A 26,541-nucleotide genomic window follows, 5' to 3' on the forward strand; every position below is an offset into this window, starting at 1 on the left:
TGTTGTCACCTGTGTTATCTTTCACTAATATTTAAATTAGTTTAATTATCTGAAACATTAAAGTGAGACAAACATGCAAAAAAAAGAAATCAACACTGTATATACATATATTTAAATATTTTAGAATTTGAAAAAAAGTATATATATATATATATATATATATATATATATATATATATATATATATATATATATATAGTAAATAGAGTAAATTGAGATTTCATATATATATGTATGACATTTTCATTCATTTTTCTTTCTCCCTCAGCTGGGAACTTCATGGTAACTTCATGCTCCTTGGAGTTATTGTACTTTGTTGCTTTTGTATCAGTGGAGTTGATCAGCGTTCTGATTTACACAGTACAGCTGTGCTGGTTTGACTTGGCTCTGGCACATATAATATCACAGCTTTAAATGTATTCAGTGCCTGCGGCCATGTTTGTATTTCGTGACCACTGCAGTTAATCCAATCAAACCAGGCAATAAAACTGTTACAGGTTAAATAAAGTGTTGGTTCAGCTCCAGAGAAAAAAAAAAAAACAATAACATCAGAGGTACTTAAATCCCAGCCGCAAGACTAATGTAACAGGGAAAATGTAACACAATCTAAACAGAAACCAGAATCCTATTAAAATAAATTACTTATGCCAATTCAGTAAAACACACACACAAAAAAAAGAGGACTGGTGTCCAAATATGTATTCCCACCTCATGACCTACCGATTCACCCTGTCTCTGACAGCCTGATAGAATGTAGACTTTGATAGAGCCACTGTATATTATTTTAAATGTATATATATATATATATATATATATATATATATATATATATATATATATATATATATATACATATACACATACATACATACATACATACATACATACACATACACACACACACACACACACACACACACACACACATCACTAATATGTGAATGTTAACCAGTGTGAATTACACCAAGTTGAACTGACAATTTGAGTTTGTGTAAGCACGTAAAATCACAAGATCAATTATGTATCAAGCATAATAATATCTCCGATTCAGTTTTAACTTCACAATGTCTAAGGTTAAAATTGCCATCTTAAAAGTATAATTATGATGCAGAGCTTGTGCCGACTTGTGTGTAGTATTGCAGATGAGCTGCTCAGTATAAATAAAGACGATACGCATCCAATATGCGCATATTACGGAGATCATAAATAGAAGCAGCAGTTTATTTTTTCTTTAAAACCACCGCCACAAAATCTCAAACTATTTCTTCACCTTCGGTATAAATCTTCTTTTACACCATCACATGATTTCAAGTTTCTATACCACCATTAGTTGACCCTCAAGTACAAACCCCTAGCCCTAAGCTCTGTGTGAGAGCAGCACTAAACATACCAGTCCCTTCTAAACACAAGTATTACATCATCCACTGTTTCACTTCTGTCCACATGGTGGCGCTGCTCTCAATGCCGCTAGAAAACCTGCCCTAAAGCTCAAGAGGAGCCCATGTTTTAAACACAATAACTGAACGTGTGTAGGTTAGTGTGGGGCAAATAATTAACACATGGCTAAAAAAAAATGTGCATTTTATTTATTTAATAGCCACAGTATAAAAAATGACATCTCAAGGTCTCTACGTTTTCCAGCACAAACCAGATCATCACACACAGATACATACACACACATAGGCTACTTCTCATATCAGTGCAAAAAAAATAATCCTGGAATAAAAACAAACTAAAAAAAAAAAAAAAAAGAGAAAAACAATAATATTACAAATAAAAACAAGTTAGTAAAGTGCATGAGTAACAAGCCCCTTTATTTGCAGTAATATTTAAAAAGGGGCACATATTTGCATACACATTATACAAGAAATACAGTAGCATATGCTCACAGGTTTAGCTTACAAGTGGATCTCGTGGATCCAAAAGTTAATAACAGAACACCTCCATGGCACACAGTCCCTGCTGTGATAGTTTTTTACGCGTTACATTGTATTGTACAGCACAGGAACTGTCTTTTTCTTGTCCACTGCTTTACGTGGCCGGCGTATGGGGTGTGGCTTTATGTGCTGCTGCCTTGTGCATGCAGAGACAGGGGGCGGGGCTGAGGTGTCAGAGAGCTGCCCTGTGCTGCCGTCCTTCTCGTCCAGTAGGCAGGAGCTTTTAGTTCTGTTGGCCTTTGAGAGTGTCTGAGGTAGAACACGCTGCTTCTTATGGACCTCATCATAACTACTGCAGAGCAAATGTGAACGTGAGGAGGAACAAGAGGAGGAAGATGAAGGCAGCTCAGACCGGAAATCCCATTCGTTCAGGTCATTCGTCGACAACTCAAGCTGGTCAAGTTTGGCCAGAGAAGCTGACCGTTTCATAAGTGAAGGTGGAGTGAGACCAGCCTGCCTAATCCGTGCCTCCATTTCCATGGCTTTCTGCCACATGGCTGGAGTTCGAAGCTGTGATTCTATGAAGCAGTGTGTGTTCTCAAGGTGCTGGCTGAAGTGGGCCTCCACTCCTCCAGCCTCATACAGGAAGGCTTGCAGCTCCCGCAGCGTCTCCTGTATCTTAGGCAAGTCATGTGGCCTTGTTGTCGCATCCTCAGCATCACTCTCCAGCCACAATAGTGAAGATGAGGAGGAACTTGGCTCTAGACTCGGGCACACGGTGGCTGCGCACACAGACGGGTCTGGGATTATACCGGAGTCATCATCGTCCAGTGGCCGTGCCTCCTCACCATGTTCTTCTGCTTCCGTCTTGTTGGAATCAGCACCTCCTGCTGGTGTAGAGAGCTGCTGCAAGTCTGCATCGTCTGTGCTTACTGAGTATGGAGAAGAGGGGGAAAGGACGCTTTCCTGCTCTGGCTGTTCACATGGAGGAGTGGAAATTTTTTGTTCCACCTTGTCTTTCTCCCCCTGCTGTTCCTGAAGTGCAGGTTGCTCAGAGCTGTGAGATGAAGGCTGTGAGGAAGAAATGGATTCCAGTTCGGACACAATGTGTTGCACTGATATGCTGTTATCAATGAGAACGAGGTCAGGCTCTGCTGCGGAAGGAGCTTCAGCTTCACATGGGGTTTCTGAATGAGAGGAAACCTGAGAGCGAGCGAGAGAGAGAGAAACCAGAGATTACTCACACTGGCAATCAAACTTGTGCAATACATATGAATACATTCAGGTGCAATATATTCTTTTTCTATTTATTACATTACATATAATTCCACAGTCACTATGCATGACTTCCTCTTTGCACATATTATATCTATAAATATGTGCACGTCATCCTCACTGTACATTGTTTCACAACTTTTGTTTTTAATTTATAATTTGTTGTACCTAAAAGCTTCTGATTCTGTGTGTAGACTATGCATTAAAACTCATTCTGTTTAAAGTACATCACTTATGATTTAACTAAAACTCACTCCATTCATGAGTTTTTTCCATTCACTTTTTTTGTAAGCACAAAGAGAACCACTGTTTAAACCCTGTGAGTCTTTGCTCTGTGTGTGATGCTTTTACCTCTTTGTCTGCTGATGATTCCTCCAAGCACAGGCTGAGCCTTCGGGACTGAGCTGTGCGTGAAGTTTCAGAATGTGAGCTGGTCTGGCTATCCCGAGATAAGCCCAGGAATTTTTCTCTAGCACTGAAGAAGTCAATGCTATCTGTGCCAAGGCTGGTAGGCTGGCTGTTGTCAATCCTCTGATCCATTTCACCACTACTAAAGTCCTCTGAGCTACTAATGCTAGTGAAACCTTTTAACTCTAGAACAACTTCACTGGGGCTACTAGCAACAGGAGTCTTTGAAGATGCTAAATCATCTTTTGCTTCAGTAACATCACCCGTGGTATCCAAGCACAAACCCGAGTTTAGAGTCCCAGAGGACTGAGAGTTTTTAAAATCATCATCTTGGTCAGGCACATCCAGGCACAGCTTATCAGAGTCTTCTTTTGGCTCAGGCACAGTCAGTGACTTGTGTCCACCGAGAGAGGTAGACAGGGAGTGAGGATGGACATGAAGGGAAGATGGAGGTTGAAGGCAAGCGATAGGCTCACTCACTGCCACTTTAAGAAAGCAGCTGTCTGCCAAATTCTGCTCAGGCACTACAGTGGCTGCACGTGCACGTGGAAGTGTTGGTAGCAGTGGATCCTCTCCTGGTTGTTCTTGTTTGAAGTTTTTCTGACCTGTAGGGTGTGTAGGTAGGCCGGTGTTTTCTGTTTCAGGTTGTGAGTCGTTGATTATGTGGAGCATGTTATTTATAGAGCGCGTGCCATTGTGCTTGTGTTGCTGGTTGTGCGTTTCAGAACGGCAAAGCGTACGTGGGCTCTTACATGCAGGCTCCTGCTGCTCGGATAAATCGCTGTCTGAGTGAGATCGCCACAATTTATTGTGCCTCTGTTTGCTGGAGACAGGGAGAGGCACAAGGTTAAAAACTTTTTAATGAACAATCGAACAAATATGACAATCTAACAATCACGGTCAGTGGAGTAAAAGGAACGAATAGAACAGCAAAGGTGAGGCATTTAGGCTTATGATCTTTGTCTGACAAACAAAAAACAGAACTTCAAAGAGCATTACCACACATGACAGCAAAGCGTCACAAAGACACAGATCTTAAGAATGTGACCAAACAGCCAGGCCTTCACAAAGCCTACGTCATTTATACGCAACGGCGTATTGCGGCAAATCCTTAAGCAAATCTAAAGATCAAAGATTGTTTGACTTGTTACACTAGTGTTCTCTTGGGTGAAAAACCTGCAGAACCTAGTATGTGAAAATTAGTAATGCAAAGTACTAGATCAGGAAGATGCCTTGCTGCTGTCTGTATGTAACAGTTCTCAGTTCATCCATCTTAATCTGGCATCTTACTTATTGTACATACAGTACTGTATGTTCATACTGTTATATAGATAGATATATTAGTACCTGGCCAGCAGAATGCCCTGATACTCCTCTAGCTGCTTCATAAAAGAGGGATTGGGTTTGGTGACAGAACGCCTCTCTTTCACATGCTCATAGGCCCGGTCCAGATCCCAGCCATACTCTTTCATTGCATATGCAATCACAGTTGAGGCAGAGCGGCTCACACCCATCTTACAATGCACCAGACATTTCACCCCTGCTTTCCTGCACATTAGGCAAATACATGTATTGTTTTAGTATCTCCTGTAAAGCAGTTATATCAGATAAAGTGTTTCTGTGGCCTTTATAAAATTCAAACATTTACTTGGCTTTGGAGATGAACTTGTAGGTATCATTCCAGTACTCCAAGAGGTTAGTGGCCTCTTCATCGTACACACGGATATTGTGGTACTCAAAAAGTCCAGGGAAGAAGTTATCAATCTCCCGTGTCACATTCAGGATATAACGAACTCTGTAGAGTACAGGGATAGAGTTAAAATTAATTGAGTTCACAAAAGAGCCTGGAAATATTGATTAAGCCACATGGCCAAAAACATAACACTGACCCACTGCTCTGAAGCTCATCCAAATTGGATGCATTCCACTCTGAACCCTGCAATAGAGAAAGCAAAAAATTTCAGCTCGTTCTTTAAGACGCAGTGCTATCTGGTCTTTAAATGTCAGGTGCTCTACAGCTGCTCAGATCAGAATTAAAAAAGGGGAAAGTCTCACCAGGTACACATGGTCAAAGATTTCAGTGGGGCTGTCCATTTGACCCAGGATGACTATCATCTCGTTGTCAATGAACTCTTTGAATTCCCGCAGGTTACACACCATCTGCATCTCTAGCTCTGAGCGGATCTGAGAGTAACAAAATTATATATAAGCACAGAACAGCCAAATACCACATGATCAGTATATCTAAAAATCCAATCTACATCACCTAATGTTAAAATATAGTACATAGGAGTTATAAGTATTGGCCTATTTGCTATTTATAGCTGGTAGATGTCTACCTCCTTAGAGGTTACATTCTCCAGGTCCTTTTGCATCATGATCTCTCTCAGACGAGTCTTGATCAGCCTTTCTGTGCGCTCTCTTTCTGTTGGCCTGTTCACACAACACAGAACAATGCAGCTTAGCTTTGTCATCAACCATGTGAATCTAGTTTCAAGCAAACATTTAGGTTCAGCTGAGAAACTATAAATTAGACCTTTAAGACTTATAGCCATTAGTGGCTAATTGTGTTTGGGGTGTCTGACTAGACTTAATACCTAAGTGTGTGCCTGTTTTATTTCAGAAAACATTTGAATTCCATTCGTTTACTTTTAGAAAATAAAAAATTGCTTGATATGGTTGTGTGTGTGTGTATATGTGTGATTATATATATATATGAATTAGTATGTGTAGTATGTGTAAATATGTATACACATACATAATCTCCCTAGAATAAGGCTTTAGTGGAAGGAGACTGTTTACTCAATATCAGGCCTTATCTTAACTCATCCAGTGTACAAATAACTGCATGCAAACTACTACAAGGAAGCCCATAGTTGTGTATGGTTTATGCATAAACAGCTTAATATGGAGGAAAAAAATTTCAGCCAGTCTCTCTCTAGAAAAACAAAACACTGCCTTCCAAACCATGTCACTTCATTTATCAATTACAAGTGTCTAGACAGCCACAGAAATATATATTGCATGTGCTGTTACTTGGTTCTTTTCTGAGCACCTGTTTCCATCTATCTGTGTGCATGTCTACCTATCTATCTCAAAATTCTTTCCAACTGTAAATCTAGCCAACTCCAAGAAGAGCTAAATAAAGCCCAGGGCAAAGTCTGTGTGAGTTAAAAAATAAAAACACATGCACGTGGGACAACCTCCAAGAGCGGGAAAGTCCCCCCTTAGTAATATATAAATATATATATTTGAGCCAGCTCCTAGAAGCACCGTCCTATCAAATTATATTTCATAAACCTTGTTTCGTTGGTCACCTTCTAGCTTAAATAGGTGCTACTGCATAAGGTGGTCATACGATTGCAAAACGATCATGAGATCTTGTTTGGATGCTTTTTGCTGCTCTGATGCAAGACTACTCCAACACCTATTTGTTTATATATTTTGGGAGCATATCTACGTTACATGATGCGTCACAAACCCATATTGCCAAGATGGTGATAATGTTTGGTAAACAGTCAAGAAATGGCAGTTACACCTGCTTCACTACAACACTATTCTGAGTATCTTTAAAGGACATTTACCAAAACAAAACAGTAAAAACAAAAGAATTTATGCTGAAAATTAGTTAACTCCTAAACTCCTAAACCCTAAACTTCAGAAGCAGTACTTTACTTTGTCCTCAAAAAAAAAAAAAAAAAGCTAATAAAAACAAAACTGGTGTGTGTGTGTGTGTGTGTGTGTGTGTGTGTGTGTGTGTGTGTGTGTGTGTGTGTGTGTGTGTGTTTGCAGACTCTCACAGGTCAGTGAACAGCACAGGTGAGTCAGATCGATGAGACTGCACGTCCTGCATGGCATTCCACTCGTTGATGCAGTGTCGCTCCGAGGAGATATGGGTCTGGTAGTAACTAACCCACGTTAAAAAAAGACTTCCGGGGTAGTAATTATGGCAGCGGGCTACCTCACACGCTTTGTGTAAGGACTGCAGTGCTGACCTGTGAGAAGGAAAGTGATGTACAAAAAGGTGTGAGATAAATGTAAAACATCAGACAGAATAAAAGCAGTAATAAAAAATAAAAAAAAAAAGGAATGTGAGGTTCTGTCAGTGCTCACCACATGGCCTGGACAGACACAGGTTTGAAGATATGAACTCTGTTGACAGTGGACACACTAAAGCCTCTGTTGAGAAACACAACATTTTATTATAAGGATCTGAAACTTGTGAACACAAAGGAAGTGCTGGGTGTGACCTCTCTTACCCATCTCCATCCAAGTGAATCAGCGTGTCACTCCACAGGGGTAAAACCAGACCAACTGTGCACTGACTACTGCAGAACACACAATAAAACATAATCTTACAGCACAGTCCAGGGCACTTATGGGAAAACAATAGTATACAGGTGACCGTGTGAGGAATACGGACCAGTCTGCGTTGGTGAAGTCCATGCCAAGGACCACACTCTCCTCTGTGTCTTGCCTTCCAAAGGTGGACACAACCACCATATAGCGCGTGCATTGAGGATAGGCACTCTCCAGCCGCACTGCCTGCAACACAGGGAGATGGAGAATTCATTAATTAGATTCTATGCAAACAGTGCATTTCTTTTAAACAATCTGAATGGGGAGAGGGGGCCTACCAGCCGGATGGTGTCCTCTGGTCGCAGTAGTGTAAACATGGTTTGCAGGTGTTGCTGGAGATCACCTGAAAGAAAAAAAAAATGCCTGTTTAATTCCACTTCATTCCAGATTACATTACAGCCTTTCCTGTTCCAAATGTGGTATTCCACTTATCAGGGTACAATCTGACTGCTACAAAACCTTATCAAGGGACGCTGTGTTGGAAGTCATTTTTGGATAAATCCGGACATTTCACTGACTGCTGACTTTAAACCGATTATTGTAATTGGGTTACATCTCACAAACTTTAAGGTAGACTTTCAGAAATGCCATCAGCTAGCTCCTGTTAGCAATGAAGAACTGATAAACTGATGTGCTTGATCGCAGCACAAAACTAATACAGCCGCTTTAATAGCATTTAAAACCCTGCCATCCTGATTAAATGTGCATTTGAATAGAATACCTGTGTGCTTGTTGCGCCGTTGTGCGATGCGGGGTGCTGACGAAGGTGAGGAGCCATTTCCACGCGGTAGGAAGAGAGCAGCTCCTTTGACTGTTAGGAAATTTTCACTGATACTGAAAGACACAGAGAACATTTTTTTTAAATAAGAGAGCTGAGCAGCATCATTCAAAATGTGTATATGCAACAAGAATTATAGCTGCATTTTTACATCTCAATGTAGATGTAAGAACAGGAATGCATTTAATTAGTTTAACTCCTCACCCTAAGATCACATGACTAGTGACAGACATGCAGTCAGACAATAAGACAGACAGAAAAATGGTTTACATCCACACTTAGTGTGAATCTGGTTTCTATGCAGACTTCAATAACAGAGCAGGGGAACATAAATAGGACCTACAACAGCTACCATTAAGGAACTTGTCCTGGCTTCAGCCCCACCTTTACCACAGGAGTCTCCAGTTATAAACAATAGCACTGCTGACTCTGCAGAAACCCCTTGGCCGATTAGTAAACATACTCAGACCACTTAAATAAAATTGCGACTACAGTAGGAAGAAAAAGAATGGTCCTCTCAGGAGCCGGGGACAAAAAAAAAAAAAAAGATTCTGCCAACATTTTTAGGAGGAAAAAAAAGAAAACTAAGCTTATTTTCTTCATCTTATCGATCACTGCCAACTGTTTCCTCCTTCAATTTCTTCTTCTCACTGATTCCTTACCAACATTCTCTTACTTCCCTATTTATCTCTAATACTGATTATGATTTATTTATCTGTAATGGTACATGATAACAGGCTGAATAAGAGCTCTAATAAAACACACATACTGGCATTGAGAGAGCGAGAGAGAGAGCGAGAGCGAGAGAGAGATGTATATGTAATTCATATTATAGTTTATAAGAACCCCTTTTATTTAATCAAGCAATCCAACCCTCTTTAGTCTATAGTGCAGGATTATGCAGCAGGTAGTGATTTGCGAAGCCAAATATAGTTGAAATGGCTCAGCATAAGACTGTAGGCTATTGATAGACATCTACAGTTTTAGAGTCTACTGTATAATGTCCTGGGCCAAACCTAATGCCTACAAGTGTGAGTGTGTAAATGTTACAATGCTATTTGCTACTCATTAAAATATAATTTCCTTGCAAGCACCAAAATAAGCAGGAAAGTGATCAGCTATAGAAAACTCTGCACACAAACTGTATTTAGGAGAGAAAAATTTTCCATGCAAGATTGAAGAATGTGCTCTGGTGCACGAGTGCCTTTACAGGGTCAATGAGGTTCATCTGCAGAGTTTGATTTCTGTGCAGAGAGAGCATTGATGCTACAGACCAATTTCAGTCACTGACATTTTACAGAGGCAGACTTGTAAGGGCATACACACATATGCATGCACACACACGTACCCTGCGTGAGAAAAAAGGAAAAGAGGAAGCTGATGGGTCAGGCAGAGGAAATAGCCAGCCAGCCTGCCTGCACTCGCCCCCATGAGGATGAGTGAAAAAGAGAGGTACGGTAGGGGGAGGGCATGATCTGGCATCCCACATATGACTTGTTAGGGCACGGACACAGCCACCACTATGTAAGGGGACAAAGCACACAGGCAGAGAGATGCCTGACCTCCACTAGTCCCTGCCCTTATTAGTCACACTCCCACTCGGGAGAGGATAAATATAGGACCAGGTCTCGGCCTAACTAAGAGCCATAAGAGTTCAGGCTAAAAAGAGAGAGAGAGAGAGAGAGAGAGAGAGAGAGAGAGAGAGAGAGAGAGAGAGAGAGAGAGAGAGAGAGAGAGAGAGAGAGAGAGAGAGAGAGAGAGAGAGAGAGAGAGAGAGAGAGAGAGAGAGAGAGAGAGAGAGAGAGAGAAAAAAAAAGCTGGTTATATTGTCAGCTTCTAAAAAATGGATTAGTATTTTACACATACAGTAGACATAAGCGCAGCATTATTTCACAAAAGTAGTAAAACATTTATCATGGTATCCGTATGACATTATTCTTATTTCTAAGCAGATAAACATATTCCAGATATGTATTTATAAAAAACACATTTGTTTTTACACATCATATAAAGTGATTATTTAAGCTAATAAAATTAAAAGCATATACTCAACAGTCACACAGATTACACAACACTCCCAAGTTTACAACTTTGAAAGATTTCTGTCTCAATAACACCTTCACATGAATATGATTACTGTAGCTGACCAATGACAACACTTCTAAAGTGAAAGCCAATATCCTAGAAGTTGTTTTTTTTATAATGTTCATTTCTTATCATTGTTATCATTGTGTGAGGACTGTGGGGAAGCAAAGCATTAGAAGCTAAAAACTCCCTAAGATGGTGATGCCAGATAATGAGTTTATAAAAGAAATATCACTCCTCTATAAAATGTATTCTGTAGTCAAACAGTATTGTGTGTTGAAAAGATATTTAGTAGGAACATAGTGAATAGGAGTCCAGGGAAATTCCCACATCTTTATTATTACAGCAGTAGTTCTTAGGTCACCCAATTAAAGGCACTCAATGTAGCAGGAAGAGCACCTCCATGAGTAATAGCTGCACAGAAAGAAATGACAAAAGAGGCTTTTCAGGCAGGTTCACTTCACTAAATGTTTTAAGTTGGAAAATATGTAAAAACCTTCTTAACCTGGGTGAATTTATACTCAAGTCTTAGCCGAATAAACAGCCTTAAGGGCCCACTTACCGCTATGTAAAAATAAAAAAGGAAAAAAATAAAACATCAAACACTTCAAACTTCCCATTCTGCCTGCTAACACAGCACACACCCATCAACAAGCTTGCCTCACTCATAGTCATGTCTGTGTTTTTTGCATAAGAATGAAGGAAACAGAAAGGCCAAGCCAGCATGATGAATTCAGGTTTCTACATACAACTTCCCGGTAAGCATTTACCGGTTACTCATTAACATCCTGCTGAAACACACACACCTATTTATAGTCTGTATTTACCTATATGCCACACCTTATTATCAGGAGAAAAAAAGAAGCAAAAAATAGGGCCCGGCTGGTCTTTGTAAAGTGCTTGATAAGTGCTATTGAGTTTGTTTGGGTTGTCTGATAGCTGAGCTAAAGCAAACCAGTCTCAAACCAAAGTTCCCTAAAGATCAAAACATTAACATCTGGTGTAGACTATAGCACACACGTGCAAGTTTGTGGGTCTGTGTATTAATTGACTGATACCAAGCAGCATCTTAACAAGAGTAACGTCGTCCTTAGACATCACATCATCAGACGTACAACCAAAACCTAAATAGGACACAAACTAAGATACATTGATGTTACAAATTGAGTCACAGAGCAGTCAATAAACCCATTTATAAACCATGGAGTGTCTTTGAATGTCTGAGAAAAATAGTATCTACCAGGCTGTTTGCTTTATATTTCAGTTGGTTCATCATTAAAAACATAACCACCTCTGATGTCATCACACCAGGAACACCACATAATAAGCATGTTGACATTAGTCAGATGATTGTTCAGCCACAATATTCCAGACTTCCTCTAAAATTTATTATCTACAGTAAGCAATGAGCTAATCATCATCATTATAGAACACAGTGAAACCTGTCTAAAACATATCCTAAAGATCTTAGCGCTGAGTCAGGATTCAGAACACCTGTACGTGTTAAAAGTGTGAGCTTGTTTTGGCTGTACCAAAGCTTATTTACACCTTTTTGGTCAAATAAATTCAGATTATTAAGTTGACCTGAGGCGATTTTCACATACAAAGAGCCCAAGTGAAAATGTGCACATATTGAGTTCAGTATATATATATATATATATATATATATATATATATATATATATATATAAAAAATCCTTAGTGTATAAAGCACTAGTTTACTTAGCAGTAAATTGAGATTTCAGATCTCATCCCTGCCGCTGTCAGATTCACGAACAAAAGGTCTTAAACCTTGTCCACAGGTACAGGACCACAGCAGAGTCTGTCCAAGCTGTGAACAAATTAATCTGTGCTTCTGTACTGTTTTGGATATGATAATCTGCATTTTTTAAGATTCTGGTTATAATTCCTACATCCTACAGTATTAGTGAAACTTCTGGGATCATACTGTGCAGTTTGGGGCAAACTGTGGAAACAATGCAAAGAACTAGTTTTCCAAAATATTTAAGAGGGATAAAACCCCTGTGATTTCCCAAAATCAGATGAGGTAAATGAATCACCTTTCCAGTCATCTCCATATTTCACAACCTAGAGGAAGCTGCACTCACCTCCTGTTACGCATTCACGTTAAATAAGTCAGCAGGCTCATTTCTTCATTTCCGTGAATAAAAAAATTGTTTCCGCAAAAAAATAAATAAATAAATAAATAAATAAATAAATAATAATAATAAAAACGGGGATTGTATAGAACGCTGAAAATGAGCTCAAACTTCAAAGTTTTACCCCAAATAACTAAGACATGTCTGGTGTTCAGATAAACTTACAGCTGGTGGATCTGGTTGTGTGAAGCCACTGCGTTGTCCCTGAAGTAAGGCATGATTTTAGCGGCGCAGCGCGAGCACACGGCCGCCGCGGAGTTCTCCGGTAGAGGACGGCTTCCTTTCGGGGTCATGGTCGCTCTCTCTCACACACTCACACAAACCGCTCTCAAACACACATGCAAACGCTGACCGGATATCCTAAAGGCTGTCAGTCTTCCACACTAAGCATGACTCTCCACACAAGGCAAAAAAAAAGGCAAATAAACGGTAAAGCTGTGGAAGTCTACATGAAACCCGGAGAGTCCTCGACTTCTTCTGCCGCTTATTAACTCTAAAACATGTCCCTATCAAAGAGAGCTACAACTGATTCCCCTGAGGCGGCACATTTGTTAAATAAATAAATAAAATAGTCTAAAACCTAAATGTATTTCCTGAAGCGGTGAAAGAACTCAATAGGGCCGAAGCGCTCTGAAGCTCTGAAACTTCAGCTCTGAGAAGGCACAGGAGGAGGAGGAGATCTCTGATCTCTGACATGTGCGAGAGGTAGGGCCCATCCAAAGGGTTCATCCACAAGCGAGATTTCAAGCTGCTCAGCAACGACCGAGCCGCTAAACACATTAAGTGCTGTGTAATCGCATGCTACAAGTTCACACATCCTACAACTGCTATCTATGGACAGTCGAGTAAAGCTATAAATAGTTTTAAAGCAACTACTTTTACTGGCTTAATATTGTTGTGCATTAAAATAAATCAGTTGGGACCTTCAGATAATTATTTGGTATACAAATATAAATAATAGTTTAATTTAAATTTCCCTTCCTCTTCAGTCTCCCTTTATTCTTTTAGCGATAAACCTTTGAATCAAAATGCATTGTCTGTAGATTTTTAAGACAGAACAAATATATTATTTTAGTTATCCTCACAAACAATGGTCTACTTTTCAAACAGGACGTGAAAGGAGGGAAGTGTTGGAGAGACAAAGCAGCCTAGATACTAGAATATCCATGATGTATTGTCTGTGTCAGTACTAGGATATATGCCTGCCCATGTAATCAACACAATTTAATTCATAGCTGCACATCATGTAAGAAACATGAACAGAGGAGAATAAAAACAGCACTGTCAGAACTCAAATCACACCAACGCAAAAGCTGGTGAATTTCTTATCCGAAGGTTGTGGGTTCAAATCCAAGCAACACCAAGCCGCCACTTCTGAACCCTTGAGCAAAGCTCTTAACCTTCAACAACAGCAACTGCACATTGCTGCATGGGGAAAATGTTCATTATTTTAATCCCCAAAGAAAAGGATAGCAATTTATTCATTATAAAATCATTTTGCATTAGTAAAATTATGTGGAAATCAGGACCTACTTAAAGTACAGTTCTGCATATGAACCTATTTCGTTTATGTAACAATTTTTTTTACTTGTGTATTCCTTCTTTTTTTTTTTTATTTATTACAAAGCATAATTCCACACCAATAAGCATTCTGTAGCTTAAAACAGCTTTTGAGAATTGCTGCCATCCCCGTTTCACACTTAATCCCCCATCATTTTTCTCCCCACTGTCAGTAACAGTAGCTGTGACTAATAATATCTAAGGAAAAGGCCTAAGATGATGATCTTAATAATGAGCAGACATCGTAATTAATTTCTTTCCCAGATGGGATGAGAAATGTAGTTAACATTTCAGTTAGTCACATTTATTCACCTGCCTCTCAACAGAGCCTACAAGCAAAGACTTATATTACATAAATTGGTTTAAAGCGCAAACGGCACTCACACCAGGTCGACATGTTATTTGGCAATTAAAAGACATTGACGAGTTTTAAATGGGTTGAACATATGAGAAAGAGCTCTCCAAATGGCTGTCCAGAATAGCGAATCAGTGCATCTTTTCACTGAAGCTAATTCTCTTTTTTCCCCAAGGTTGGCTATAAGCATGTTCACTCTTACTTCACCCAGTGAAGAGCAACACTGCATACCAAATAACAAGCACTTCAGCCATGTGATACCAGGCAGCTACAATCTTCCATCACAACTGGGAGGTGTAAACATACACAGGGTCTACTCCACAAGACCTGCTGATACATTGGTAAATTCTTACACTTAAAGCAAGACTTGGGTTGTGCAAGTCTGTTTGTGTTTATATCAGATATTTTCAGTGAAGACCTTTCTCTTCCTCAGACTTGAAATCTGATCAATGCTGTTGCCATATCATGTTTACTGAATCTCTGGTGCATGTTGTGCAACAATTTTGCGATAGGCCAGCAAAGGTCGCGAGCGTTTCCTAGATTCTGGATACTCCCCAAATCCCCCCCGAAGCATGGCCATCCTGCTCTGAGGGGCCAGCTGTTTCCTACTCATGGAGCAGGAAATCTGTTGTCTACTTTAAACTGCTACTTAGAAAGATTATGGTATATGATCATAAAGTTTTAGTCCCATTGCTGGCAATTCTGAACTTTTTAAACTATTTATTTATATAGTTTCTTATAAAATGGCACCTATAAAGGCATTATGATAACTCCAGAAAGAGAGAGTAGCACAGATGTGAATGATCAGGGCTTGGTTTGATAATGGGAGCCTGTGAGAAGCGCCTGCCAGGTGTGAGAACAGGGTGAAATGAGAAACTTAGGCATGAATTAGCTTGCACTCTCGGTCATGCCCAGACCCAAGAGAATGAGTGGCTTAGTGTGACCCTCACACACATATAACCAGATCCTGAAGAACTTGCTCAGCTGCACGTAGTAAATATAGGCTACATGTCAATTGAGAACACCTCTCTTTCCATTTGTCCTTATTCTTTTTAAACCCCATCTTAATTCAGAAGTTTCTTCCGGTTCTATCTGTGTGAAAGTTTCTCTTTTTTCCTCTATATGGAATGAAGTGAGAGAGGAGAGAAATAAGTGTCAGATGCCCAAATACAATTCTGAATGACCACTGTAGACAAACTGTAATTAGACCTTCCCTTTTTTTTTTTTGCTTTTTAGGCTATAATGCTATAATATAAAGCTTTTCTCTCCCCATTTTAAGTCAAATACATAAACAAGGGCAAATGCAATTTTATTTTATGCCACTCTTAGTCGTTGCCTTTTCTCATGTTTTACAGTTTCTTTCAGAATGCCTCAGTAAGCAAGTTAATATTTAGCTTAAATTTACTTTAAAATGCAACTTAATCGAGCAAAACACTGTTTTGGTTACTCATAATATGAATCTCTTTATTCACAAGCTATACAGTGATTAAACGTTGTGGAGGAGTATTTGAACATTTGGGTTACCATTTTTGGGAACAGTCTATAAACTTCAGAGTCTCCGTTTGTTTAAAGTATCTTACGTTTACATAAAATAATTGAGAAAATGTTTATTAAAAAAAATAAAAAATTAAATCATTTTGTTAAGAACAGCACTGCTGTGTTGTGCAAGCTAGAGAGATGCATCAGGATGTGGACAGGAGTGGGGAGTAATAATATATCCAATGCAACTCCATTACAAGTCATTAATGCACACAAAGAGCTACCTCTGGCTTTCAAATGAATCTCAATTTACACCTGGAACAACACTGCATTTTTGGTACTATATTTTGAATCCACTTAACATTAGATAATGGGCAAATGTGTGTACTGAACATGACATGATGTTATACAAACATGCACGCCACTGTCTGTCACAAGGTTTGCTAATCAAATGAGATAGTGGCTCCTGTGCCTTCTAGTAGCTCTAACTTTCGAGAAGTTACATTTTAACCAAAGAATAACTGGATAAATCGGTTCATAAAAGAAAATGATGATCGACAAAATAAAAAGAATCAATTTACACTGAATATATACAATCAAATGTGAAGCACAAAACATGCTTTAGATTGCCATAAATTTTACACGATTATAGGACATTTGAATGTTACATGGAGGTGGAAAGCACATTACTTTGTAAATCTGTTTGCAACTTAATTACTTTAACATGAAGTAAAAATAGATTCTAATTCATTAGAATATAAATATTAGTATAAATAATGTAAATTGTCCTGAATTGCAGGATTAACTAAATTTGATTGGCATTAACAATGGCATTTTTTTTTATTTAGTAAGGTTTCACCATTTAACCCGTCTTTTTTTTTTTTTTTTTTTAAACAACTAGTTGTATTTTCGAAACATAATTTAACTGGTGGCAACACAGTAGACAGATAAGTTATTGATGGAAAGGTCTAAAAGGTCTTCCCTGGTAAGCTTGTGTTCAGTTTAACAGAAGAATCATATTGACAGAAGGTAAACAGATGTATAGATAAGTTGTTCCTATGCCTGCTGTCTACAAGGAAATCCCAAAGATCTATGCTCAACTGAATCAGACGTTTGTACTGCTATAGCATAGTTCAAAATGTTAATTAAAGCTGATTAATAACACTGAATCAAAATGCCACATGAGATTTCACCTAAACTCCCCTCTTTTCTTGTCTTCGAGCTTTCTTTGTACCTAATTATCAGGAATGCTGGCTGACAATGGGTCTTGTTGAAGCTAGTAACTTCAGCAATTGCTTCATGAATAGAGGTGAAAGTGCAAGTGGGGCAAAGAGGGGTTAAAACTTTTTGTCTTTTAAGCCTGTTTCAGCTGGTAAGCAACTTCGGGGGATGGTGTTTTTGTTGTTTTGTGGTCCTTTTTGTGAGCCTGTGTTGTGTTTTTAATAAACTCCAAATCAGGGGTAGGGGGAATAATGATTTGTACAATGGATCGTGATGCTGTCCTAAAATAATGTGCATTGATGCAAGGCATTTAAGAATCAATTACTTAAAACCAATTATAATTTTCTTTTCTTTTTTTATTACCGATTCCAGATGCTGCATATACATTGTGTGTAAAGAAAAAGGTTGAGAGAGGAAGTGATGTCATCAGGGAAAACAAGTAGCAAGGAACGTCTGCAGCAAGACGGGAGCACCTTTTAAACGCTGACATTTGGGAACACTTTGTTTTATGAGGATGATTGTTTAACAAAAAAACAACAAAAAAAAGCTACAAGACCTTTTCCATTTGAAAGATGTGTTATGCCAAGATTAAATACTCTGGCAATCCAATCAATATGAGAAATAACATCAATAACAACAATTAAAGCCCTTAATCAGTAATAATTTTTTTCATGAACATATAGGATTTTCACTGGATAGATGTAACTACTTATTATATTAGTCAAGACTGGCAGTTCAGTTGCACTGTTTGTATTGGTGATGAGAACAGAATACATGAGTAGAAAATAGTAAACGAGATGCACTGAGAACGTTTTAATAATCTAATCAAAATGTCCTAAATCTTGAGGCATGCAAAGATCCACACACTCCAAACTGCAGGAGTTAAAAGAGAATGTCCAAGTAAGCAAAAACATCACCTTTACCCAGATTTCATTAGCCTTAATGGTTTTCTGTCTGGGAACAACATACTCACACTTTCTGCTCCACTTTGTTAGCCAGTTGTGTAGTAAGATAGGTAAGTTAGTCTGTTTGGAGATGATATACAAGCAGTGAAAGCTAGGTAATATGATTGCAAAATTGCCTATATTCTAATAATTATTAAATGTGTTTAAACTTTTTTTTAATGAAAGATTGCTAATGAATGATTTGTGTGGTGGGAGGGCAGAGCCATGGGGGTTCCAAAAAGGGGAAGGAGGGAGGGATGGAGGGATGGAGAGAGAGAAAGAGAGAGAGAGATGGCACGATACCGGGCAGAGCTGACAGCATGTATGGGGATGTGTGTGGGAAAGCGAAGGTTGCCAGGTAAATGCGCCCAAATCCGCAAGGGCGTTATGCGTTGGCGACGAGGGAAGACGTGTGGGCTGGCAAATGGATGTGTCCCGGCATGAGTATAAGGAAAAGGAAAGCGGCGAGGCAAAAGTAAATGAAAATCAAAAGAAAGCTCTGTCTGTTGAACTGGCGCCTGTTGTCTCTTTCTTCCAGTGAGATCTATTACAGATTTGTCATATTGCTACGTGATGTAGCAACTTTAAAATCTTGTACCCTTTCTTTGCTCAGTGTTGGCAATCTTAAAGCTAAAATATCGCCATGTAACAAAAATAGCATTTTTTGGGGGGCTACTAGTTCAGTGTCGGTTTGCATCCATCTTCACCTGGTCTCCATGCTGCACACCGGAAAGTCACGTGACCACAGACACAGTATGCACTCCTCAAACTGAGACAATCTGGTCTTTTTTTTTTTGTTTTTTTAGCGGCACGGAAAATCTGCAAACTGTTCTCAGAAAGTATCTGTGCTCCTCCTCCGCTGTCCGCCTATTTCATACCTTTTCTAATGGCACTTTCTTATTCTGCATTGGCTATACTGGTGGACAACCTAACCCGAGCCTGACCAGCTGCGTGCGGCGCTCTCATCAGCACTAGGGATTCCTATTCCTTCTGTGTTGTCTGCCTGGGTCTAAAAACATGCTCAGGAAGATATCGTCCTTTCTGAGAATTGTAGCCATTGTTTAATGCTCCTGAAAAAGCTTCTGCGTCGCAGGCTCAAAGTGCGTCGACTTCGAGTTGTCTGACTCGGAGAGGGGAAAAAGCGATACTGCTGCGCACCGGGGGGCCTCCCGCGGTGCAGCTTCCTCGAACTGGGCCAATCAGTGCTCGTCCTTGTTCAAAGATTTATTACCGGCCGAGCACCATTTCTCTGACGGACCTGGCAGGCCCATCTCCTCATCCTCAGGCTTCTGCTCCCTTTGCTTTGCCTCAATCGGTACTCCTGGAGCTGCCACGCACATCAGTATCGAATGGCCGGCTCTCCTGAATGCTTTGGATCAGGTGAGAGATGTGTATGACGTAAGCTTCTGAGACCTCCTCCCAGCCCTAGAAAGCAGCTTCTTCCCATCCTCCCTGCATGTGCAAAACACATGAAGCATTGCTGGGGAGATCTGCTTGATCTTAAACACAGTCTTGCGGGTCTTGAGGTTAAGGATATGGCAAGTCTCGGCATGGGTGACCCCATCCCATCACGAGCCTTCCATTGCCAGACACCTTAACCCCTCTCAAGGCGGGCTGCTCGCCCCACCCAAGCCTATCCTACCAGGTAAGATAGATCGATGGATCACTTATCCACGTCCATTCATCAGGCTTCTTACAAAGTCCCCCTGGCAGCGAGTGCCGATCTCCAGTTAACACAGCCTTTACTGTTCCCCGTGTAGTCCATGGTGTGTTTCCCCGTTCCAGAGGGGAAGGTTGTGAGGAAAAAGTGCATTGTTACCACATAGCTCCTTTCACACTTCTCTCACAATATTAATAAAGGCTACAGTGTTTCACAAAACACAATTTTTTTTTAAAAAGCGAAACAAATCAAATGAATTCATTTCTGAGAGAGAATTTCTCTCTAGACCCCTGCATGTCACCCCTAGATTGCCCACTAGATGGCGCCATTCCACCAGTAATTAGCAATCCGGCCGGACCGGCTCTAGGCAGTCCATCAGGCTGCGTGGGGATGCTTGGGTGTCACTTGACAGGCCGGCTGTCTGTGTCAGCCCCCGACTGGGTGATTCACACTATCACACAGGGTTACGGACAGTTTGCTAGAGCACCCCCACGTTTCAACTGAGTTATTTTGTCCCACACAGACAAGAGCTCTGCTCACATTCTGAAGGAGATAATCCCTCTTCTGTATTCAGAGCCATGGCCCCTCCCATTGCACACGTACCGCCTGTCCAAAGTGAATGGGGAGACCTACCATCCTTACCCAGACAGAGTGGCTTTCTGAGCCTGGCCCGTGAGAGGGCAAATTTAAACACTTTGGGGCTTCCCCCTTGTGTTATTGCCACTATACAGAATGCCAGGGCTTCCACAAGTTCCTTCTGAATTGTAAATGGCGTGTGTTTGAAGAGTGGTGCGAGAGGTACCAGCTCATTTTGTATCTGCGCTGATATTTTGGGCTTCTGGCAGGACCTTATCAATGGTGGAAGAACCGTTTCTACAATTAAGGTCTATTTAGCAGCTATCGCTGCGGGTCATGCTGGGTTTGGCGGCACTATGGTGGGGCAACTCCCCCTTATCCGTAGATTTATGAAGGGTGCTTGCCACTCTTTACTAGTCACCAGAAGTGTAGTCCAAGAATGGGACCTCTCCAAGATGCTGGCGGTGCTGGCCCAACAGCCTTTTGAGACCCTCAAACTTGTGTGCTTAAAGACAGCTCTGCTTTTGGCCCTGGTTTCCACCAAACGTGTCAATGATTTGTATGCACTTTTGGTTCATTCCTCGTGCGCCAAATTCTCGCTCAATGCGGATAAGTTTTTTCTCAGGCCCACGAACAATAGTGTAGCGCCAGGATGTTTAATCTCAATGTCCGATACCTGATCTGCCAAGATACATCACGTGTATTGTACTTCAGGGAAGACTAACCACACTTGAGAAAATAATAGGAGAAAACTCACTGCCAACACAACTAAACCATAAAGTGAAACCTGCCAAAGAGAAGGATCGTTTAAGGTAAACAAGATTCCATCCCTAATTTAAAAGCTCTCTGTAGAAGTCGTCTTCTCTGGCCAAGGCTGCGCAATTCCTTCATGAGTAACTAATTAAAATAGATGTCATAATAAGCATGTCAGTAGTACACAAAAAAACACTTCAGATTCTGAAGTGCTTTCCACTGGCTGCAGGACTTCTACAAGGAGAGCACACAAAAGTTTAGGTATGCAGCCATTATGGATGATTGTTTTAAATATCCCAACCACAACCTTCCCACTCACCCACAACCTTCCCATTTACCCACTTACTATACTACTAAAGTACTATCATATGTAGTTTCCTTCCTTGTTAGTTTTGGCTAACTGTTATATAGGCTAATCAGGGATGAGTTGGATTGATGGATGAGGGTTAGATGTCCATAACAAAGATTTCGAATAGAACCAAATAATAAGGAAATGTCAGCCTCATGACAGAATTACCTAATACTTAAAGTAATTGAGTCCACATGTGCAGATGTAATATAAAGCCAAGTTATGGGGTTCACTGTACGAGCCAAAAGGGGAGTTCACATTTGGTGTTATATATTACTGCACAGAAACCTTACATCCTGTAAGCCCTTCCCGGACCATCCTACCTCTTGGCAGGCCTGACAGTGCTGCATAACAAATATCACATCGTGACCAGCCAGTCAGTCCTCTCAAGAATAAAATTACATTGGCTATACACGTTTCTAAAGAAGAAACTATCCTTCTTAGTTGACATTGCAGCAGATTTCACCCTATAGATGACTCAGATATACATGCCGTTACATAATTCTGCAGATGTGCATGTTCGAACAATAGAGGGAACATTGTTAGGAGCGGTTTGGCCATGTTTGACGTCTACATTGACGTATTACGGTCTCATAAACACAAACAGTTTACCGACAATAGATATTTGATAAAAATGCAAATAAAGCCATTTTGAGACTGTGGTCACTGGTTACATTCTGGCAATGTTGTTATCCTCTTTGATAACTGAACCATGATAAAAAAAAAAACACTTGTTTGCATGGTCTCTTTAGTGTTCTCTGTACTGTTGAGACATATCCACATCATTAAATAGACTTTATGATTGTTAGAATTCTTTTTGTCGCCTCAAAATTAAAACTTTGATTAAAGTTTATTATTAATGCAGTCTATTCTCTAAAAGTTGTTCTTCACGTGCCAACACCTAAAACACTGCAATATCTCTACTAAAGATTTGTTTTTTCATTTTATTAAATGCACTATCTAGACTGTGATGCATCCAAGAAAAATACCACCAGTTAAAACACAAAGCAAACATGCTATATAATTTAAACAGTTCAGGTGATAAATGAATGTAAATACTAAATTCGTAACGCATTACAAATGCACATTTAGTATAAATTAGGGCAAAATTCATACAATGCACTACAAGCAGTTTAAATGAAGCTATGGTAAACACTAGACAGTACCAGCTTGCAGGAATTTAATGATCAAAATACTCCTCACTGTGGCGACTAAGAGTACTGCATTTACAAACTTCAAGAACTGTAAATGTCCTGAAAGTAAGAATTCAAACAAGGTTTAACAGCCTTTAACCTGAACAAGTTACCTTTAAATCTGATCTGCAGAACATACTACAGATAGGAGCAGAAGAGAGCTCTATTAGAGTTTCAAATCTTTTCATGTTAACTGTATCCTGCTCACAAAATGGCTCTGAAACCTTCTGAAATGCTAATGATAATAGGTCAAAACAAATAGCCGGAAAGTTGACTGGCACCTATGAACCCTGGCCGACTAGGTATTTAAATATCTGTTAACATCCCCCACATTTTATCACTCAAATAATTTACATATTTTATCAATGAATGACATACCCAGACATTTTATAGAAAATAGACAAGGGAATGGGTAAATCGGTATTTGAATTAGGAACATACTGTAACATGGCGTCCAGAAAAAAGTGCAATCAGTAATTGTTTTGAATTAGAAGGTGTATAGGATTGAAAAAGCATGACCCTACCTCCTGGGAAGAGAATGCCGGTCATCTTCTCCACTCCCGGCCTCCTGTAAATAGAAAAAAAAATAATAATAATTGGAACACACACAAAGAGAATCGACATGGTCAAGCATTCAACACACAAGCATCTTTTGTCCAATTAACAAAAGTCCTAAACATTATTTCACCTTTGGACCACGACTCCACTAATTTCTTGGGATTCATTTCAGCCTGCAGGAAACACTGAAGCCACAGGTATAGAGTAGGTGGCAATTAGTAACTGACACATCAACACTTCTGGTAACAAATCCCCTTTTCCAGACACTCTCCCATCCTCCGATCCAGCTTCAAAAACCGCTTTCAATAACTTTGAAGACATTACCACCAAAAGCTATTTATTCCCACAAGTGAACTCCTTTATCTTCTTCATCTCTTTTCTGCACTTTGTACTTATATCCAACCAACCACAGCCAGGGCTAGTTAAAATAAATCTCTTTAGACAGTGTAATACCATGCAAAAGCAAGCAGCCATGGGCTTATACTCCCTCTTACTTCCCCTGACTGACAATAATCCATACTGTCTGCTCCAATAATCCTTACACTCCTAGTGCTTTCTCTCAGGGATCACTCTGGCAATCCTGCAGTGCGGCACTTAAAAGGTACAAGGCACAGCATTAACTTCTAAACTACTACATCAGCTACTACATCAGCTACTGTTGTATGAACAATCTAAAACACAGAAACAGCATTCATACATTAACAAAATCTTTATCCAAACGAATGTAAAATCGCATGGAACACACACAAAAAACTGAGTATTTTTTTTCCTACAATGTTTCTACAATGAGAAATGCATGACTCTACCTCTGTGAATTTGCCATTTAAAAAAATATCCCCTGTAAATCCTACAAACTATTCTTCCTATCGAAGATGTTGGCTGAATTGCAGAGCCAAAATAATACAAAATATGGCCATGATAACAAAAGAAAAAGTAAACACAACAAACTTTTCATCAATCTATAATTATGTTTATACCGTTCTGTAGCTATTAAACAATATTTAGATTACACACATATCAGATGCCAATATTTGAACATTTTGGTTAGGCATAAAACACTGACTGCATAGTAAAAACACACAAATATTGCTACTCACTTAAGTCAGAAAAACATTCAACATTTAGTATAAAATCACATCTGAAAAAACTGAACAAATCCATGGATTATCTGCTCCTTAACTTTTCTTCACCGGCGGTTTTTCAGGTTAATGTCCGAGCGTGATTTGTGAAGGTATCTGATCTATAGAATGTGTTAAATCTCACCTCATGTTTTCAGGCTATAGTTCAAAATTATTAAAAATATTCATGAATTACGGCTTCAGAGATACGTTTTCCCTTGAGGGATGCAGCACTCAGGTGCAAGTATTTTTGCTTATACACAGAAAAGGAAAGCTTTACAGGAGAAGGCATTACAGCACTGTACATATTACATGCTGACTTATTCCATAAGTTAATTTGAACAAATACATCTTGAATATAACTAGAAGATTTCAATGCGAATCCCACTGACAATGCACAAGACTTGTATTTTTCCCCCGTGATTTCTACCCTACCCTCACCAAAAACAAACTAATGCAAACAAAACCTGAAAACAAAACCTGAGCAATTCTACTAAGGCACAAACTAATTTCATGTTTTCCAACCCTGAATTATGCACCTCCTATATTAAGGAACTAGAGAACCACCAGGGTTCACCAAGTTCATAGTAAGAACTCGAAGCATCTCACAAGATGACTCACATGATGTCTCGGTTTTATCTGTTGGCTTGCAGCTCTTTTGTTTTGCAGTCAGCCTAACCTATATACATCCCCTCAAATCATCTGCTCAATCACACCAATAAAGCCTTTGCATATTAACTGATGAATGAATTTATGTGGTCTGGGAGGAGGAAAAGTATTAAAAATAGGCAATCACTTCACATTACATAAAACATAACACTCATCACCATAACACAACAGCTTAAATGAATCAATCTGGTGGACTATGAAGATCAGCTCTTTACACTTAATTCTGTGTGAACAGATCTGTAGGGCTGGTAAACACCACAGCACGTTTATTCAGCAGTTGCTCGTGTCACGACTGTTACCTAATACAGCAAAACTAAATCTAATCCTCTGCAAAAAAAAAGCATAATATTCAGAGTTTTGGTATTGAGCCAACACTGATCTTGTACACCAATCTTGGACCGGTGTACAAATATGAGCATTTTTTAAATCACATATTTGATGGTGTATAAGCGTGTTCTGAGGGTGTCATTATCAGCTCTGTATCTGAGTTAATATCTGCGTGATAACAAACAACAGAAAAATAAGACCAGAACAACTCATTCACTGGGCATGTTAAAGCAAAATTAAAAGCTTCTGATCAGAGGAAAGCTTATAAAAAGTAGTCCATTCATTTCCGCACTGAAGTCATGACAATTGCTCATGAACAATGCTAACTGCCACTGCTGAGAAGCGAGCCGGCTACATCTAGCCAACTAACTTACCACTGTATGTACCACAAACTAAGCTGGAAATACTATTACATTCTGAATGTTAACACTTTAAAGTTCTTATGGTCACGAGTTTTTTTTTTTTTTTTAATCAGGCACAGCAAACTGTAAGCTTGCTAGTTTGTCGTGTGCTTAGCTAAGTTAGGTGTGGGGCTACGTATGCTAGCTGACGCATGCGCAGACGGAGAACTTCCCAAAGTCGGGGGATGCCTGAAATAACTACCACCTTACCGAGACACACGGGCTAGATGTAGCGCTGGGAGTGGGGGACCGCTGCACGGTGACCAGCGCCATTCAGGCTCCGAGAAGTGAAGTTTTAAGAGCAGAAGACAGTGAGTACAGCCGACATTGCGACTTCACGAGAAAAGCGAAAACCAACGGAACCATACAACCAGCTGCGAAGTCGCGCCCACTGCCGCGCATGCGCACTACGACCAGGCTGCTGTCACTGTTCACCT

At 39.8% G+C, this 26,541-nt stretch overlaps 1 protein-coding gene across 3 annotated transcripts; it reads right to left on the reverse strand.

Moving 5' to 3' along the window:
* Positions 1-1,564: 1,564 nt before the first annotated feature.
* Positions 1,565-26,541, reverse strand: ssh2a (slingshot protein phosphatase 2a). Of its 3 annotated transcripts, XM_083548579.1 has the most exons (15): positions 26,315-26,541; positions 23,556-23,599; positions 8,641-8,753; positions 8,198-8,262; positions 7,984-8,105; positions 7,820-7,888; positions 7,674-7,739; positions 7,361-7,555; positions 5,900-5,993; positions 5,616-5,744; positions 5,450-5,496; positions 5,209-5,355; positions 4,908-5,108; positions 3,504-4,383; positions 1,565-3,080 (listed from the first exon to the last, which is right to left on the reverse strand). In XM_083548579.1, exons 1-15 carry the CDS (start codon positions 26,375-26,377, stop codon positions 1,983-1,985), a joined length of 3,333 nt encoding a protein of 1,110 aa, XP_083404705.1. In that variant the 5' UTR covers positions 26,378-26,541; the 3' UTR covers positions 1,565-1,982. The 3 variants fall into 3 exon arrangements, with proteins under 3 accessions (XP_083404705.1, XP_083404704.1, XP_083404703.1); XM_083548578.1 differs by lacking the exons at positions 23,556-23,599; positions 26,315-26,541 and adding an exon at positions 13,107-13,636; XM_083548577.1 differs by lacking the exons at positions 23,556-23,599; positions 26,315-26,541 and adding an exon at positions 10,046-10,323.

Source organism: Silurus aristotelis, assembly GCF_946808225.1.
Source record: "Silurus aristotelis genome assembly, chromosome: 8".
In the NCBI taxonomy this organism is placed as follows: domain Eukaryota; kingdom Metazoa; phylum Chordata; class Actinopteri; order Siluriformes; family Siluridae; genus Silurus; species Silurus aristotelis.

Coding starts and splice junctions, on each gene's coding strand:
- ssh2a (XM_083548577.1), bottom strand. CDS start 10,179: ATGCCAGATCATGCCCTCCCCCTACCGTACCTCTCTTTTTCACTCATC. Junction 5,745..5,899: donor AGAATGTAACCTCTAAGGAG/GTAGACATCTAC, acceptor TGTTACTCTCAG/ATCCGCTCAGAGCTAGAGAT. Junction 4,384..4,907: donor CAGGGCATTCTGCTGGCCAG/GTACTAATATAT, acceptor CCCTGTCTCCAG/CAAACAGAGGCACAATAAAT.